Below are 19,259 nucleotides of genomic sequence, written 5' to 3' on the forward strand. Positions count from 1 at the left end.
TCTCCTGACTGGACATTCTTGCTCCAGCTTCTCAAGCCCTAGGCTTCTGACAGAGTTCTATCATGGTTCCTTCACTGCTCAGGCCTCACATTGAGCTGGGGGGCTGTTCTTTGATTCTCTAGCTTACTGATGGTATACTGCAGGAGTCCTGGCTTTCATAACTATAGGAAACAATTCCTGTACCCCTCTTGTGTGTCTCTATCTGCAGTTACTAGTCCTCCCAGAAAACCCCAATACAAAACAGGACTCGAGTCAATAACATGTAGATGAAGGCAGTATATACTTCTCAATTCATTGTCACTGGTACAATTGCTCTGACCATTTTTTAAAGATTTATTTATTATGTACAGTGTCCTGCCTGCATGTACACCTGCAGGCCAGAAGAGGGTGCCAGACCTCATTATAGATGGTGGTGAGCCACCATGTGGGTGCTGGGAATTGAACTCAGGACCTCTGGAAGAGCAGCCAGTGCTCTTAACCGCTGAGCCATCTCTCCAGCCCCAGCATCATTGTTTTAAGTAATTCATAATATATTACTGACTCACAGCAGAATAAAACCCAGTAAGACTGGATCTAATAGGCATTATAAACAAGGAGCATGTTTGCTAGAATGTGACATGAGGGAATTATTCAAAATAGGTTTTTGGTATTTACTTCTTTTTCTTCTGTGGTTTCAAATACAACATATTTTAGTTCACTTTACAAGTAACAATTATTGTACCTAACAAGAAGGTCAAATAGTGCTGAATATAACTGACATTTTGATGTATAAATTGTGGAATTTCTGGGCTTAAAAAAGTAATAAATTCTTAAGTTTTGATAAGAAGTGCTTTCGATGGTCTTAAATTTTTTAAATTACACTTGTTATTTGGAGGTGTTTGTGTGCAAGCTACAGTGTGCATGTGGAGATCAGAACAACCTATGGGAGTCAGTTCTTGCATTGCCTGGGTCCTGGAGATTGAACTCAGGTCCATTAGGCTTGGCAGCAAGTTCCTTTACCTGCTGACCCATCTTGCTGCTTCAGAGTTTTCAACTGTTATGATGACAGGCTATATGATTCTTCGAGACACTCATGTTAAAAGCTCCCGTAAACGGTAACATAATTGTGATGTTCAAATTCAACATGAAAAACTATCCCCCTTATATGAAACAAAAATTGTCCATTCAAACAGCAACCCCTCCTGTTAGTCCCCGAAACCAAAACATTCACTGTTGCTTAGATTTTCAAAATACAGAACTCTCCAGATATTTCTTTCTGTACTGTATGGAGTGCTTGTCTGTGGAGAATCCTTGGCTACTGCTCAAGGGAACTGCAGCTGAGGCTAGAGCTGGGATCACCATCACAGTCACTGCTGGAAGAGCTCTATAAACTGAGATGCGCCGAAGCAAGGAACGGCAATTGCTTGTCAGATTGCAAGAAAAAGGACAGAGACAGTCCAGGAGCTTTGAAGGTCCTACAAGCTGCCGAGGCACAAAGGCTCACCAGAAGAGGTCGAGGTAAGGTTTTTGAAAAGGCTGTTTCTTTTGATGTCATTTTTCAAACAGAGAAATGGCTTCTTTTAAATTTTTTTTAACTACTCGTAACACTTTATTTTTTTAACTTTATACAAAATACAAAAAACGCCAATCCAAAGAGTACAGACCAGTAGTGACGGGCACGTGGCTTGACAGCAAATTGTGTCTAGCAAGACATTAGTTTTCCAACTGTATTTTAGTGAATACATGCATTATATAAAAGAACAATAACAACAACAGAACAACACACGAAGAGGCTACAGCTTTCGCTAGTTCCACCCCTTACCACCTTCAAGCCTTTGGGTGGAAAAAGGGAAAAAGAATTAAAAAGGCAAATGATATATTTTTTCCATAAAAACAACGATAAAATGTCTTTTCCCCCTCCTGTCACACTGATTAAACTTCTCCTGGAAAGTCACACATATAAACAAAAATGGAACAAAAATCCTGAACTGGATAGACAGCAAATTCTCAAGGGGGTTGTTAATCTAGGTAACTGATCAGTAGTTTAAGGAAATCTTTTAGACATCTTGAAGCCTTCCTGTTCATTCTTCACTACAGCATCCCAGCCATCCTGCCCTTTCTTCTGACAGCCCTGACCAGAAACACTTGCGTCACTGAACTGTTGCTATGAACCGGTTTCAAAAGAGAAAGCAGTGTACAAAAATATTTAACAGAACTATGAAAGATGTGGGGAAGGGAGTCTTTCTTCAGAACCGAGTCGTCTCTACTTTGCATGGGTTTCCTTTGTCTAATCTTCAGGGCTTGTTTATCTGCCCCAGGAACAAAATAGCACCTACAGAGGGTTAAAGAGAGAGAATGTTGGACTCCTTAAAATGAATTCGCAGTGCAAAACGGACGGTGCTGCATGCTGGGGAGGGAAACCTCGTGTTCATGTGCGCATTCCACAGAACTTTCTCCAAGGGCAGAAATGGTCTCTACCTTCACTGTGCGATATGGTACCTGCTACTCCAATGTGGTGGCTGCATTGAGGATAGTGTGACCAAGAAGTTGACATTTTAATTATCATTTTAATGAAAGTTTAGGTTAAGTAGCCACAAGTGGCGAGAAGCTCCAGGGCTGGACTCGTGAGCTCTGACATACAACATGCAAAACCAGAGATAAAAGAATAAGGAACTACACCTTCTGATTAAAGTAATAGCAAATGATAAAACCTATTAGCACCCACAGTGTATGGATGTGAAGCCAACCTTTTCACAAAGGCAGGTTTATACTTCATAATTAAATAAAAAGAGGAAGGCTGTTACTATCCTTATTTTACTTAAAAAAAATCTATGATTTTCATTTATTTCTTTGTGTGTGTCTGCATGAGCTTTGTGCACTGATTGTATGTAGATGCCTACAGAGGCCAGAGGGCATCAGATCATCTGGAACTGAAGTGACAGGCAGTTGTAAGATGCCTGATGTGGGCGATAAGAACAGAACCCAGATCCTCTGCAAGAGCAGAAAGCACTCCTAACCACTGAGCCATCTCTCCAGCCCTACTATCTCTACCCCTCCGCCCTGCTACTTATCTTTTTAAAAAACATTATTTTTTAATTAAGAAAAAATTTCATACAATATATTTTGACCACTTCCTTTTAAAAGATGGACTTAGTGGGCTGGTAAGATGGCTAAGTAGGTAAAGGATTTGCCATGTAAACATGAGGACCCGAGTTCAATCCCCAGCATCCACAGAAAAAGCCAAATGTGGTGGTGCATACCAATAGCTTATAATCTCACAAAGACAAGGAGAGTTCCTGGGGCTGGCAGGCCAGCCTAGCCTAATCTTCAGGTCCCAAGTCCCTATCTAAGCAACAACAAAAACCAGGGTTGATGATACCTAAGGAATGACAGCCAACTTTGGCCTCTGGCCTTCATACATGCATACATGTGCACATGTATCCATACAGCTGCCCCCACACATGACACATATACACCACACACATACACACACACACACACACACACAAAAAAAAAAAAAAAAAAAACAACAACAACAATAAAAAAGCCCCCACATATTCTCCCCCCACCCCAAGCTAAAGATCAGAGTCCAATTTAAGGAATGAACTGTGGGGCTAAGATCTATTGCATGGACAATTCCCAAGGCATTATATTATTGAAGACAGAGTGTGTTGCGAAAATTTAAGGGATTTTTAAAACTATGAAGGGTGTGCTGTGAACCTTCTTATATGTTAAAAACTACCACCTTCCTCCAAACCTACAATCTGGGCAATATTCAAAAGATCCCATCAAACCCTGTGACACAGACTTGACTTTCCTTCCTCTTTAAAGAGGGTGGTCATAGTATCCATAGTGTCCTGCAGCTGACATGAAGAAACAGATTAAGGGCCACACGGATGGGGACAACTATAGCTGGAGAGCACTTGTCTGAGGATGGACAGCCAGGGATGAAACAGAAGAACCACTCACCTGTGGGATTATGTCGGATGAAAAACAGGAAAGGCCTGTCTACTATAAACCAGGGGGGCGATGACCTTGCAATTAGGATTGCAGCTATGGAAAGAAGAAGGTGTGTTAGCCAATCAGCAGCAGGCCAGTGACTGCACTCCCAGATGCTGGTGTCTGAGGACACGTTTGCTTTGTCCCCTAAGCTGGCATGCTACAATGGTCTCAACGGTCACCATTTACTGAACACTGGGCTGGGTTTTTCACAGTTACTGTCTCCTTTATTCTACAAAAGCCCCATCTTCACAATAAATGTACTTAGTCCTCATAGGCTTATGAGGATTCAATGACATAAAATACACTATAGCTCTCAGGACAGAGACTGCCACCAAATGGGCATCCAATGCATATTTGCTGTTATTATAAGCTATTTTTATTCATACCATCTGCCATGGTGATAAAGCCTCTGGACCTATTTAACCTACCCACATCCTTTCTGCAGAGCAAAGACTAGCTCAGAATGCTCAACTGCTGGTTCTGTGCCTTCTCCTTTGGTACATCATTTCGGTGCCCTTTGTGACGGCATCAGAGACAGCTCATCTGCCCCTGTTATGTTATACTACTGCCAACTCATTAGTGCAGAGACCTGTTTTAGAAAGCATGTTTTGTTATTCTTGTAATTCTGGGGATACACCCAGGACAGTGTGACTGCTGAGCAAGTCATCATCTGCCGATGAACTACACTCTAGCCTGAAAGAAAGCTTCTTGAGACACATAGATATCAGTCTACTCTGTTGACTTATGGCTGACCCTATTTAACAAGACTGAAGGCGAGCAGAAGGGAGAAGGCTGGTATAATTACCAGTGTCTGGTACAATGGCTCAGTACTTTCCTCAAACTTCGGAAAGACACACATGAATGACTCAGGCTTGCTCTTGGAAAGTGAATACTCAAAAAATTATGCTGGGCAAACCACTTCACCCAGAATTACAAATAGACAGCAGGCATTACGGACTGAATTGTGTCTCCCTAAAATTTCTATGTTGGGGCACTAAGCTCCTAATATGATTACACTTGGAGACAGGCCCTTCACAGAGACTGTAAGGGACACAGAAGGACCTGGAGGTGAGGCTCTGACCCAGCAGGACTGATGTCCTTAAGATGGGGAGGGGCACCAGGGATGTGACAAGACCCCATGAGGACACAAGCCAAGGAGAAAGACCTCAAGAGAAGCCAAGGCTGCTGCCACTCTGCCCCTGGACTTCTGGTCTCAAGAACTATGGGAAAATAAATTATCTGTTAAGTTCTCCAGTCTCTGGCATTGTTACGGGAGCCTGAGCTGACGAATTCAGCAGCGACAGGGTGGTGACTGGAGCCCTGGACTTGGTCTAGTACACTCTGCTGCTGTCATCTTGAATTTCCTAGTACAATTTAGAGCAATGGGTCTGAAGTTCCATTCACACAGGTTTACTCTACAAATCTTGTAGCTGCCCTGACTGGAATACTAGTTGGCAAAACTGACAAATCACTTTGGTCAAATGTAAGATGTAGCAATCACCTAGAAATGACAAAGGGTACTTTAAAAATAGCAAACCCCATGTTCTAGGTCTTTATGTTAAGTGGTATTTTAAAGTAACAGGAAAAAAATTAAGTATTTGTTTGGGAGGTAATAAGGTGCTGCTTTTATGGAATAAATGATAACTTTGTTTCATGACTAGAAATAGTTAACCATCCAGCAGGATGTGCAGTGAAGTTATTCTGTGAGCTTACAGATGGTGGTAGCTCAATCTCCTCATTCACCATTCGCATATGGGTGACCGGTAGCAGCGACGGTGCTGGTAGGGGACAAATGTAGGTTTTTCTTTCCTTACAAGCTGCCAAGGGGACACATGTAGAGGTTCTAATGATCGAGGAAGGATGCACAGCTCTCCTGTCCTGCAAAGGATGCCTGTCCTAAAACTGATGCAGATTCTTTACAGCACATCTGTGCTTTACATCACATGAGTGAGAGCAAGGACCAGCATGCAACTGCGCTCGGGCTAAGTCCACAGTGCCAGCCCCTGGTTTGATAAATAAAGCTTTATTGCAAGACTAAGTGAGCCATACCCACTCACTTGCAGACCTCTGGCTGCCTTCTTGCAGACTTGAGGAGTCTTGCTGGAGACAGGGAGGCCCACAAGGATGTAAAACATACTGTCTGGCTCTTTCCAGACAACTCCCTTCCTAGATGAAATTCCTACACTAACATGACTTTTCTTTTCTCAGTATTAGTGTTCAAGTCCAAGGCATCAAGTATCTTGGGCAAGTACTCTACCACTGAGCTATACCCCTGACATCATCATCATCATCATCATCATCATCATCATCATCATCACCATCATGAAACACTTCATCATGTACCTACACCCACTGCTGTCTCAAGGGTCAGTCTCTCCTTCCTACCTCCCCAGGGCTCAGCTGGCAACAAGTCTCCCTAGAAATTTGCTAAGCTGAAGGGTGAAGTGGCGCGTGTCTGCTTTCCCACGGGAAGTGGCCTGGCCACGTGACCCAGCACTTACTTGTTGCTGCCGAAGCTTTGGTTCCATCTTCACTGACTTCAATTTTTGCTTTTTGCAAGATGTGAGAGACATGAAGGCTTTCTGACCCTGTTCCCAGAAAACACAGAATCAGCACTTGCTCGATGAGCATGCCATCTACAGTGTCAGGAGTAACCTCAAAGCCACGGCAACTTCCAGTTTTTCAAAAAGGTCCGAAGTAACCTCTGACCATCCTACAGACTGAGGGCTGGAGGTGGCTGTCACTTGCGGTGGCTTTCAATTTCTGCTAAATGATTTGTAACTGTTACTTCTGGGAGGGATTCCCAGACCCCAAATGTTTTAACGTCTCTAATCATTTCAACTCAGGTCACTATTAATTTTAAAAAATGAAAAGGATGGAGATTTGTAAAGATGCCATTTTTCCAGAAGAAGAAAGACAATGGTATTGTCCAATTTGTTGTAGCCCACTAGGTTTCCTAGTGGCTGTACCCAGCAGGACTGCAAAAGAGGTTGATTGGACCACAGTCCTGGGTACCAGGTGTTTGTAAGGGTATACACTTGACTGTAACTAGCAGGGGGAGGTCTTTTGCCCCACCCCTTGGCATTGTTATAAACAGACTTTTGGAATAAAATTCTGGGCTGGTCCTGTGTTCCCTCTCTATTTCTAACTAAATCTCTCTCTCTCTCTCTTTTTTTTTTTTTTTTTGAAACCAAAGGGTTTCTCTGTGTAGCTTTGTGCCTTTCCTAGAACTCACTCTGTAGACCAGGCTGACCTTGAACTCACAGAGATCCGCCTGGCTCTGCCTCCCGAGTGCTGGGATTAAAGGCATGTCCCACCACCACCACCACCCGGCCTAACTAAGTCTCTTATCGCTCATTCCTCAAGAGTCTCTGGGGTAAATAAATGTGGGGGTTGGTCTGCCACAGATGGCGCCTGAACAGAGACAAAAGAAAGGGACAAAAAAGAAAAAAACATAACCCTAGGACTTGGCAAAAGGATTGAGGGGGCATCGGCATGGAGAGTGTATGCATGCCGATAAGGAATTGAAAAATGAAGGCAATGGTATTTTATTCTCAGGTGTATAGGTAGGTGGTGAAATACCGCAAGGCTGCAACGTTAGATTTCTCTCTGTACAGGTGTTCTCTCTCTCTCTCTCTCTCTCTCTCTCTCTCTCTCTCTCTCTCTCTTTCTCTCTCTCTCTCTCTCATATCTCTCTCTCTCTCTCTCTCATATCTATAAAAACTAAGGAAGGTAGAAAATAGAAATATTGGGTTAAGAATATAAAGAAGAAAAAGCTTAGGGTAAAGTAGGATAAGATAAGCCTAACTATGGGGTTATGAATGCAAAATCTTGGGGAATAATCAGAGGAAATATCTATCAAAAAAGAACTTAACAGGCAGAGAAAAGATTCCCATGGAAGCTTTTGGCCTGTGGGCATTGATTCGGGATGATCTAAGCCCAGAGAAGCAGGAGGGAATTGTCCCTGAGGCGAACCAAATATAGACTGTCCATCCCAGAAAGGACTTCAGATGGGGAAACTGAGGCTCACAGGTTAAGAAATCTGTCCCTAGTCACATGGTTAGTTAGGCGCAGGGATGTGCTGGCTTTCCTAGCCCCAACCACTCATCCACCAACACAGTAGTATGAGGGGACTCCTGGGCAGGGCCAGGCCCAGAACTGCAGGTGTGTCTTGGGGACCCTTCAATGAGGGTCCTCACTTCCTTCTCACCAGAGCACAAACAACAAATGATTCCCAGGGGGTGACACTGTCCAGGAGGACACCAGCTCCTGTCAGCATGAGCCTGCTGGGACATGGGTCTGGATGAAGAGGGCAAAGGGCTGTATGTGTTTATGGGGGGCAGTCACCGGGTGTTTCATTGTCTGCAAAAACACTCAGCTCTAATATGGCTAATTGTGACTATGTACATGTTTATGTGGCTCAGGTCACCTACAAGGTTAAAGAGAACAGCATAAGGAGATTCAGGGCCCGTGGTCCTGTTTAGTATTCAGACTTTCACAGGTGATCTGAACAAGAAGTACTGCTCAAACTTTATTAGGCCAAAGGATCCCATTAAAATAAAGGGATTCAGGAGGTCTGGAACAGACCCAAGATAAGCGTTTCTAACACAGTCCCAGGTGATGCTAATGTTCTGGGCTGGGGACCAGGAATGACAGGGAATGAGAAGATCAATGGAGCTACAGTTCAAGCACAGGTGTGTGTGTGTGTGTGTGTGTGTGTGTGTGTGTGTGTGTGTGTATGTGTTGGGGAGATGAGGTGGGGAAGGGCTTCTCCCTCATCAGAGATACTCAGATATTCTTAAGCCTGTAACTGGGGCTGACAATAAAACCAAATTCTCTACCAGTCAAGGATTAAAATCGACACTGGAGTACTTTGCATGTCCAAGCTATGGCTTTTCTTTGGAAAGTGTTCTAAATGTAGAAGAAAAAGACCTGACCATTCAAACAACTCCAGGAAGAGTCAGAGGATGGCAAATATGGGGAGATGATCCTAGTCTTATTAATAGCTGCTTGGGTGAATGGCAGTCCTAATCAGGCATATTGAATTACTTATTTCAGACATGGCAAATACATTTCTGGATACAGGCAAGCCTACAGTTGCTCCATGGAAGTAAACAAATGTTTGAGAGTTTAAAAAATCTTTAGTTTTTTTTTTCTTTTTTCAAACCCAAGGGAAAAGTTTGTATTAGAAAATAAAGAACAAGCCGGGTGGTGGTGGCACATGCCTTTAATCCCAGCGCTCGGGAGGCAGAGCCAGGAGGATCTTTCTGAGTTCGAGGCCAGCCTGGTCTACAGAGTGAGATCCAGGACAGCATCAAAGCTACACAGAGAAACCCTGTCTCTAAAAAAAAAAAAAGAAAGAAAGAGAGAGAGAGAGAGGGAGGGAGGGAGGGAGAGAGAGAGAGAGAGAGAGAGAGAGAGAGAGAAAGAGAGAGAAAGAAAGAAAGAAAGAAAGAAAGAAAGAAAGAAAGAAAGAAAGAAAGAAAATAAAGAACTAAGTCCTAATTAAGAGGCAAACTCTGGAGTTACAGATCTCACTCAGCAGTAGAGCACATGTCTAACAAGCACACAGCCCTGGGTTCAAGTCCCAGCATCGACAAGTTTTTGGGTAACAGGTAATACATGCAGAAGTCCTTATCCTCGTGGTCCCTCAGGCCTCACGTGAGATGCATGAGTAAATGATGAATACTGATTGACAGGTTTACAGTCAACAGCATCCTTTGGCTGCGCATCAAATTAAAACTTGCACAGATTTAGGGCAACACACTCCTGATCGTGATTTTTCTTTTTGAGCAAATAAGGACCCGTAACACTTTCTTGAAGTTTTAAGTTTTAAACTCGACATACTTGTTATTTTTGCAAAGTTTGCCTTTGATGGCTCAAACATCTCAGTAATGCCGAGGGCTTTCAGTGGCTCCTTCAGATCTGTCTGTGCCACAGCTGTGAACCTACAGGAATACAGAATAATATGGGGGAGAGTTAAAATGCTATAAATGATTCAAACGTGACCCAAATCAGCACATATTTACAAACAGATTCTTTAAGGAAGACCTTGTCACCACTCTGAACTGCAGCCTGACCTCTAATATTTAAATGAGCAATACCCTCTACCCATTCACAATGACCATGACCATCCACGTGGGGCAGGCACTCCATATCAGATACTTGGTTAAACGTTATTCAGGGACTTTCTATAAGAGTGGTTAGGATGCAATTAACATTTAAGATGTATTTATTTTTATCTCTTAGATGTATAAGTATTTTGTTTGCATGCATTTATGTATACCACATGTACACATGGTACCAAAGGAGGCAGAAAAGGGCACCAGATACCCTGGAAGTAGAGTTATAGATGGTTGTGTGCTACTACATGGTTATTGGAGACCACATCCAGGTGCCCTGTAAGAGCAGTGAGCACTTTTAACGGGGAGCCACCACTCCAGCCCCCTCGGGAGGAAGACTCCTAATGCATGTAAATGTACTACTCTTGACTACTTAACTCAGTGGCTGGAGAATTAAAAGCTATTAGAATAATCTACCCCACTGAGGTGTGGCTAGACACTCTGGAGAGTGGTATGCTGGTAACAATGGGAATTCACAAGGGACACAAATTCCATCACTCCCTCTGCACACTGGAAAAAGTGTCCTTTGAATTGTTAGGAATTAGAAGAATTGGGGCTGCTTTTGCGCTAGCCTGAAGTCATTAACATCAGAAACTCCATTTATCATTTACTTTGAGGGTATAAAAGAAAAGCTGCCTTAAATACTGAGGCAAAGAACGTAGCTGGTCACAGCCTCACAGGCCTTGGGCTTTACCAGCTTCTGGCTGATGCCTGAATGACCAGAGGTGTTCCTTATCTCACCAAGCTCCTTAGACTACTGTGTTCTCACCCGTACTAAATGAAGAGATGTGTGTGTTTTTCAATACTCTGAATGCAAAGAGATACCTTAGAAATTGTTACAGATTCATGAATTTGCACTCGCGGGATTGGTTCTAAGGCCACAGCTGCCTGCTTTCCTTGAGTATCATCATTATCTACCACAAACAGGCACTGCAGGATCTCAGAGAAAGCGTTCATAAAACATAGCCTGCCGTCCCCACAAACACACTTTCCACAAACACTCTTAGCTCCCCGTTTCTGCTATGCAATATGACACTTACCGCTTGAGCAGCGCATCCTTTCTTTCAAGGGAAGGGACACTTACTTGGGCAGGACCAGCTGCATCCTCTTGGGTACCATAGTGTTCATCCAGCTATCGATGGTCTTGGTACTGATGTGAGGGATGATGGCAGCGAGTGGGGTGGAGTTCTCAGTTGGCAGGGCGATCAGCATGCTGATGCTTTCACCGTGGTAGGGCAGCTCAATGAAGTTGTACCATAAGCCATTGGGGGTGCTGGTAGACCCTAAAGAAATCAGAGGTAGATGTAGTGTATGCCTGATGACTTCTAGACAGGGCACAAGTGGCTGGCAGTCACCAGGGAAGCCACAGGGGATGACAGCAATTCAGTCCACAAGGCTCCCTTTGCTACAAATAGCTCTCCCTCAGAAGGACAAAGATAAGGACAATGACTTCTTTCTTCTCCAGTGCAGAATTCTCTGTCTTCAGTCTAGACAGAATGCCTCTGGGCATCGCTAAACTCACTGTAGTTCCGCTGAATAGAATATAAGTAGATCATTAGGAACTCACCACACAGTGCTTTGTAAGAGGTCGACCTTTATATGGATAAAAGAATAAATTAAAGCTACTTTTGAGTTTTTGTTTGGTTGTTTAACATTTTACTTTGTTTTAGAAAACACCTGCATTGTGTTTAAGGTGTACAATATGATGGTATAGGCAAGATGCAGCAAAAGCATTTCAATAGTGAAGCCAATTAGCATACCCATCATTTCTCATAGCTATGTGTTTTAAAGCAAAAAGGGAGCAAGCTAGCTGAGCACCAGGTTTCATCTGTTTCCCAAGTGCAGATGCAGGATGACCAGCTGCCTCGTACCACTGCCACCATTAACTTCCCACCACAATGGACGAGACCCTCAAACTGTGAGCTGAAATAAACCCTACCTTCCGTTAGCTGCCTTGGTCAGGCATTTTCTCACAGCAACAAGCAAAGTAACTAACCCAGCAACAGAGACCAGACCCCGACAGCAACGCCATATATAGTACAGCCGGGCCGTCAAAAGGACCCTGCTGGCACTTCTAGATCCATGGGGGCGGGGGTGGATTTCTAAAATTTTTATTGAACATTAAACCTTTAAAGATGAACTCTGTGAGCCTGATGAGGTGACATGGTCTCCCCACCCCCCTTTATACAGATGGAAATATCGAGATATCAAAGTATGGACCCCAACCCCACAAGGTTGCTGGGATGACAAAGTGAGAAAAGGTAATATATGTCGTAGTATGCAGGGTGCCCATGGGGCCCTCCTCCATGGAGTACAACACAAGAAAGAGAAAAGAGGAACCGAGCTCCTGTGATTTTCTTCCATCTCTCTAGCCCCCGCTCCTGTGATTTTCACTGGACCTTTCTTGGCAGATGACCTTGGCCAATCATAGCTTCTGAGGTGAGGAACTTGGGACAGGCCATACCTCCAGGGAAGGAGGACAGGAGGCCAAAGAGAGGACAGCAAGAGACAGAGAGCAAGCTTTGTTCTGTCACGAGCACTCTGACACCACAGGATAATAGACGTTTCCAGGGATTAGTGGACTCTCTTGTTCTCCCCAACCACAGGCTGCACCAGGCTGCCGGACAGTTTAGGAATCCAGTGTGGCCTGACTTAGCTTGGAATTGCTGTGAGCACAAACCAGCCTGGGTTCTGGGTTGAGACTACCCAAGAATCAAAGTTAGTATTCTTCACCTTTACTTTTCACCTGAGTGATAAAACGGTCTCAGTAGAAACTGAAAAATCAATGAGACAGTAAGAAAAAAAGCAAAAAACAAAAAAACAACACTTCCTAATGAATCCTTTAATCCTTGAAGTAAACATCAAGTCTCCAGCGCTGGTGGAGCTAATTTTTTTGAAACTGTGAAGTGTGGGAAGTAGTTACTACATTATTGCTCCGGGATAGGAAACAAAGACTTGGAGAGATTAATTACCACAGCAGTGTGTATAATCCAGCTAAGGAGGATTGAAGCTATGAACGATGAGAACTGTGAACTGGGGTGTGGGAGGTGGGGAGGTAAGCAGGCTCACAGGTTACCCGAACCTTGACTGGACACGCCATTACTGACAAGTAAAACCAGCACACATTAGCCATTCTGTGTAGTCTATGTATCGGCTGGATGTTTGATATTTTTCTCCCTCTGCATCTGACCCCAGGACTGGTCGACCAGAGCCAGCAGCAGGCTGCATCTGTCCAGACCCGTGATGTACTGGTGAGCTTGAGAAGTGGGGAGATGGATGGACACCTCTGCTCCCTCTCCCGTCGCAGGCATTACGGTGCTGACCCATCCCCCCTTTTTGCTTTTGTTTTTTGGTTTTTTTGAAACAGGGTTTCTCTGTGTAGCTTTGTGCCTTTCCTGGAACTCACAGAGATCCGCCTGCCTCTGCCTCCCCAGTGCTGGGATTAAAGGCGTGCACCACCACCACCGGGCAACCCATCACCTTTTTACCGGGGACAAAAGTGAGACTGGGAACATGGGCTGGAGTCAGAGATCCTGGATTCCACAGCTCACTCGGTCAATGACCAGTACAATTCATCAGGACAACGTACATCTACAACACACAGTGTAATTTGGCACATAGCAGAAAGCTTCATACTGATGGATGTGGCGCCCGACCAAGTTTTGAAACAAGATCATGCCATCGATTCCAGGCTGACCTCAAGCACAAGATACTTCTCTCTCAATCAGATTCAGGGATTACAGAGCGCAGTCATGATGATGCCTGGCTGCCTTACTTCTGGAACAATTGGTTACGCCTCAGTTTAGACACAGAGTTGACCTACTGTGGGGAACCACACAGTGGCAGTGGACGTGACAGTTCCCCATTAGGACAAACCATACAGGAAAGGGTATTTGGGAGCTGGGGTCAGGGCACAGGGCTTCTGGCTGTCCCACAGATCTTCCCTTTAAGTGCCATATCCTAATCTCAGTAGAACTTAGCATCTGCAAAGTACATCATATGCTCTCTGTGAGGACGATTTCTACAGTGTATAACACATGAAGCAATTCCCTCATTCCGAAAAGAAACAAGGAAGCCCTTTCTATTAGATGAATATAATTAGTTGGGTCAAGTATGAAAAATGTGAAGATTGGAGACTTTTCTCAGAAGATCCATTTCGAGTGAGAGCTTTTATTCTGGAGAAGCCCTTGTAACACTCCGATCCCTACGTTAAGTCCTACAAGGAAGGACACAACTCGTTGAAACGCTACACATGCTTTATGGTCTGTAAAGTCCAGGAGAATATTTTAAAGACTATCAGGAAAGCATTATAGATGGCTGTCCCTGTTAATGACCTTTGACTACCAGTCAGAGTGAATTTCCTGACCCCACTTGGACAGAAACTGAGAAATGGGTTTAGACACAACAGATAGATCCTCTGATGACACAACAGATAGATCCTCTGAGTACGGTTGTCTGCGTCACAGAGCAGAGTCCAAAGCAGGCCTGAACACAGCTGATGGGGAAGGAGAGAGGCCTAAGCAATGAGGTGAGTCAATAAAGTGCTGTCCCGGGAGAGCATAGCAGGCAAGGAACGAGAATACACCTAGTCTTGGGAACTACAACTTAGCAGATGGCCAAAGGGGAAGTCATATTGTTGGATAAATATGAGCTGGAAACAGAGAAGAAAGGGCATCAGAGACCTGGGACTGTGGAGGCATCTCAGTTGGTTAAAAAAACAAAACAAAACCAAAAACCCACCACAGAAGCATGAGGGCGTGAGTTCAATTCCCAGGATCCATCTAAAAATGCAGATATTGTGGCAAACTCAATTCTAGTTCTGGGGAAGCAGAGACAGGTTCAGTGGCTGCCAGCCTAGTTGAATCTGTGAGTACCTGTGAGAGACCCTGCCTCAAAAAATAAGGTGAAGAGTGACTGAGGAACATACCCTCAGACCCAGGTACACCTGCACACATATACATACAGAGAAGTCTGGTTATTTATTGTGTTTTTTCCCCCAGGATAAGGTCTCTACAGTATAAATTTAAGCGTTTAAGATGAACATTTATAACGACTTTGATCAGCAATTCCTACTTAAGTGAATTTCCTCTAGGAATAGTGATAAAAGCCTTTACAAATTTACGCACAAGAACACTCACTGCCATGCTATTTATTAGAGGAAAAAAGTAACTGACTAGTCAGAAAATATTACACAAGTTTATATTATGAAATAATGTGCACCTAAAAACAGTCTCGTAAATTCTAACAAATTGATGGGGGGGAAAAGGTCCATGATTATAGCAGCTGAGGAATAAAACAGATTGTGGAATAAATATTGCATTGTGATCCTATGCATGCCAAAGGGCTTCAAGGACATACTACATATTTATAGGTCAGAAATTACATATCTAGAGCTTAAAAGGGTTTTTTTATCCTAGGAAGCGGGATTCTAGGAGCATGTTTTCTTTTTGTTTTATATATGTGGCAGCTGGCTTTGCAGTGAGCCTGGATGTCCGTCCACCAAACAACACTTCAAAGCTCTTCCTAAATAGAAGTCTATCCTTGAAGGCTTATTTGTTAGGAGGTGCAAGTCAGAAGCATTCTCCTCCCTCTTTTAACTTCCCACCCTTTCACCTTGACATTGCCAAGTGGGTCTCCTCAGAGATGCCGATGATATCTTGGGAGAAAAGTAAAGAAGGCAGATCCTCTGAATGGAAGTGTTTCAGCAAGGGGAACCAAGACTCGGCCGAGGCCCAAGAAACACCTAACAGGAGACCCTGTGAGTCATGCAGGTTTGGGCACATCAGCCTCTTGAGTCCTGGCTGGTAGCTTTGGCAGAGGGTGAGGAGATGGGCAGAAATGGCCACCAGGCTAAGAGGTCTGCAGTCGTGAAAATGACTGCCTGCTTGGAACCACTGCGGCCTGCTGGACCCGCCTCACAGGCCCATGGGTGTAAGCCGGTCTTATCCTGACAAGCTGCTCTGGGAGCAAAGTACAAAACTAGGGAGTGTACGACACTCTCACACCACCCATTTCAGAAGGAAGCCAGACTCCAAGCTGGGATTCCAGGTAGACCCAATGACAGGCACAGAAAGGAAGGAGAGAAGGATGAGCCCATGCTGCTTGCTGTCCCGACTTGTAAAGACATGGAATAGAGGCAAGAACACTTAGATGCTCTGTCCTGCACACGGTACAGCAGTCACAGTGGACAGGAAACAGACGTGCCATCAGGCTGGGTCATCTAAGCAGAGCCTGATGAAGGCATTATATAAAGCACAGGAAGAACACAGAGGAAGGACCTGAGACTTTTGTAGGGAAGAAGGCTGCAGCCCTGATGTCATTGTGGGGAGAGTCTAGGAAGTTAATGCTCCAGCTCTTCTCTCCTCCTCCACCAGTCATCTGGTATGTCTACACTGGTCACTCCCATAGGATGCTAGGAAGCAGGGGAGCCGTAAAAGGCAGCCTCAGTTGCAGGCAGGGTGGAAGGAGGTGGAAAGGAGAGGGTGAGTGAATCAAGGAAGATGATATTCATTCTCCCGTGTCCCCACCCCCCCCATCCCCATCTCCTCTCGCATTTATATCAAGGATGCAGTTCAGCAATAGTGTTTGTCTAGCCAGCCCAAGGCCCTGGGTTTGATCCTGGGAACCACAAAAAGATGCATTTGTGTATACCCGAGGTAAAACGCACAAGTATATTCTTGGACAAATCAGTTCTGAACTCAGAACAGGCCCTCACGTGTTTCTCTCTGGGAACAGACTATATACTCAAGAAGAGCAGGCTACATTGCTATAAAAAAATATCAGCCGGGTGGTGATGGCACATGTCTTTAATCCCAGCACATGGGGAGGCAGAGGCAGGTGGATCTCTGTGAGTTCAAGGCCAGCCTGGTCTACAGAGTGAGTTCCAGGACAGCCAGGGCTGTCAGACAGAGGAGGAAAAAACTGTATGTCTGAATCTCCCAGATGAATATCTAAAGGACCCTTGCATTATAATCTTCGGTTTTATCTTTTAATAGAATGCAGAATGTACAAAGAGCCACGTGAAATAAGACATTTCTGTCTGGATATGCACTGGGGGTATTGCCAGCAGTCCAAGGGTGTCCTCGAACAGCACAGCCCAAGAGGAGGAGGTCAAGGTCACAGAAATGACTTTCAGGAGAAAGGAGCCAGTTACTATGTTCAGGTACTTGGGACAAACTTCCTGTGCTGCTGCGAACATATAATATTTCTCAATGAACATTTCTTGACTAGTAAATTTGGAAAATTTGTTCCTAGCAGCCTGACCTATGGCCGACAAGATGGGAAGTGTTCTGACTGTGACACTCAGGCGCCGTGACTTAACTTCTCCAGCAGGCAGCCAGCGACACGGACATTTGTTTGGATGTGACAGTGACTGAGAATGGAAAGGCAGTATTTAGGGGCTAGAGAGATGGCTCAGTGGTTCAGAGCGTGTACTGTCCTTGTAGAGGTCGAGTGTTCAAAGTTCCTAGTATGCACCCATGTTGAGTGGCTCATCACCACCCATAACTCCAGCTTCAGAGTATCTGATGCCTTTTGCTGGCTTCTATGGGCTCCTGCATACAGGCATACACACAGAGAGTAAAAATAAATAAATACATTCTTTTTTTTTTTTTTTTTTTTTTTTTTAAAGGGGAAGACAAAAAAGAAAAAAAGGGGATTATTTTGCATCCAGGGGGCCCAGTACAGATTGGAGACTTGAAAGCCTGTCATATGGACAGGAAAAGGAGATTTAAGGTGGATCAAGAATGTTCCCATGAAGTGAAATGTAAAAAATAATCAGTCATGGTTATCTGAGCTGTGGGAATGACGGCGTGCATGGGAAACTTTTTCCTCATCTATAGGGTTGATGATACATGCTCCTAACAAAGAAAGCTCAGGGCTGCAGAGACAGGAAGAAAGCTTGCAAGCAAGCATGAGGACCTAAGTTCCAATCCCCAACAACCATGGAAAACCTGGAAACAGGAGGATGGGTGGAGCTTTTTGGCCATTAGCTCCAGGCACAGTGAGAGCTCCTGTCTTAAGAGGATGAAGTGGATAGTGACAGAGCAGGGACTCTCCCCGACCCAGTGTCCTCTTCTGGCATCCACAGGTATGCACAGCTACACACACACACACCACACCAACACGCACACATCCATACACAGGAAATTCAGTTTCAAATGAGGAAATCTATGTGAGATTCCACCACAATGAACATTTTCCTGAACATTTGCCAAGACATATCCGTACAAATGCACAGAAAGTATTTATGCAAGCATGGTTCATCAGCATCTGCTGTTCTATAGCCTGCCTTCTGAAATCTGATACACACTGCATAATCTTTCTATTTATGTAGAGCTCAATCTAATTACCACCTGTGTTCCAGGGCACAGTCATGTCTCAGGAGTCGCAGGGTTCAGGAGGCTGAAATCCCTCATATTAAACGTGGTCATCTCATCTACCTATATAACTCCCACTGAATATGTTAACTCGTCTGTGACTTATCAAACTTAATGCAACGTGAATAGCTGCTCCATCACATTGTTCAGGGACAATGACAAGAAAACATATCTGTGTATGTTCAATATACAGTTAGCTTTTTTTAAAAAAATATTTTCCATCTGAGGTATGCTGTGGATATCACTCTGTATAAATAAAATGCTGATTGGCCAGTAGCCAGGCAGGAAGTATAGGCAGGACAAGCAGAGAAGAGAATTCTGGGAACAGGAAGGTTGAGTCAGGAGACGCTGCCTTGAGTACCAACATGTAAGATACTGATAAGCCACAAGCCATGTGGCAAGCAATAGATTTATAGAAACGGGTTAATTTAAGATATAAGAACTAGACAGCTAGAAGCCTGAGCCATTAGGCCAAACAGTTGGAGTCGTGTGTTTATTTTATAAGTGGGCTTCAGGACTGCTGGGGCTTGGTGGGAGCTGGAGAGAAACTCCCCAGCTACAGAAGTAGATTAAATCCAAAGATACAGAACCCAGGGCTCTGAATGGAGATGTGTACCAGGTTTCTATTTTCCAGTGTGTGATTTTCTTCAGGTAGTACGTTCTCTGGAGTGGGGCTGCTGGGATAATGACACAGAGAAAGTCCTGTAGGTTACAGGTACCACCACTAGTAATGCTCAAGGAGCCTACCCACCCCATGCAGTAGCCACAAGTGAGTTTT

The 19,259-nt window shown here is 44.3% G+C and overlaps 1 protein-coding gene across 1 annotated transcript in view; it reads right to left on the reverse strand.

Moving 5' to 3' along the window:
- Window positions 1-1,545: 1,545 nt before the first annotated feature.
- Serpine2 (serpin family E member 2) overlaps window positions 1,546-19,259 on the reverse strand; it is a 64,600-nt gene continuing 46,886 nt past the window's right edge. The window contains exons 5-9 of the mRNA XM_036173234.1: window positions 11,188-11,386; window positions 9,829-9,929; window positions 6,483-6,569; window positions 3,949-4,032; window positions 1,546-2,311 (exon numbers count right to left, since the gene is read on the reverse strand). Coding sequence (XP_036029127.1) covers window positions 2,274-2,311; window positions 3,949-4,032; window positions 6,483-6,569; window positions 9,829-9,929; window positions 11,188-11,386 — 509 coding nt within the window. The 3' untranslated portion in view covers window positions 1,546-2,273. The remainder of the gene's footprint in view (window positions 2,312-3,948; window positions 4,033-6,482; window positions 6,570-9,828; window positions 9,930-11,187; window positions 11,387-19,259) is intronic.

This window comes from Onychomys torridus, chromosome 23 (assembly GCF_903995425.1).
Source record: "Onychomys torridus chromosome 23, mOncTor1.1, whole genome shotgun sequence".
In the NCBI taxonomy this organism is placed as follows: domain Eukaryota; kingdom Metazoa; phylum Chordata; class Mammalia; order Rodentia; family Cricetidae; genus Onychomys; species Onychomys torridus.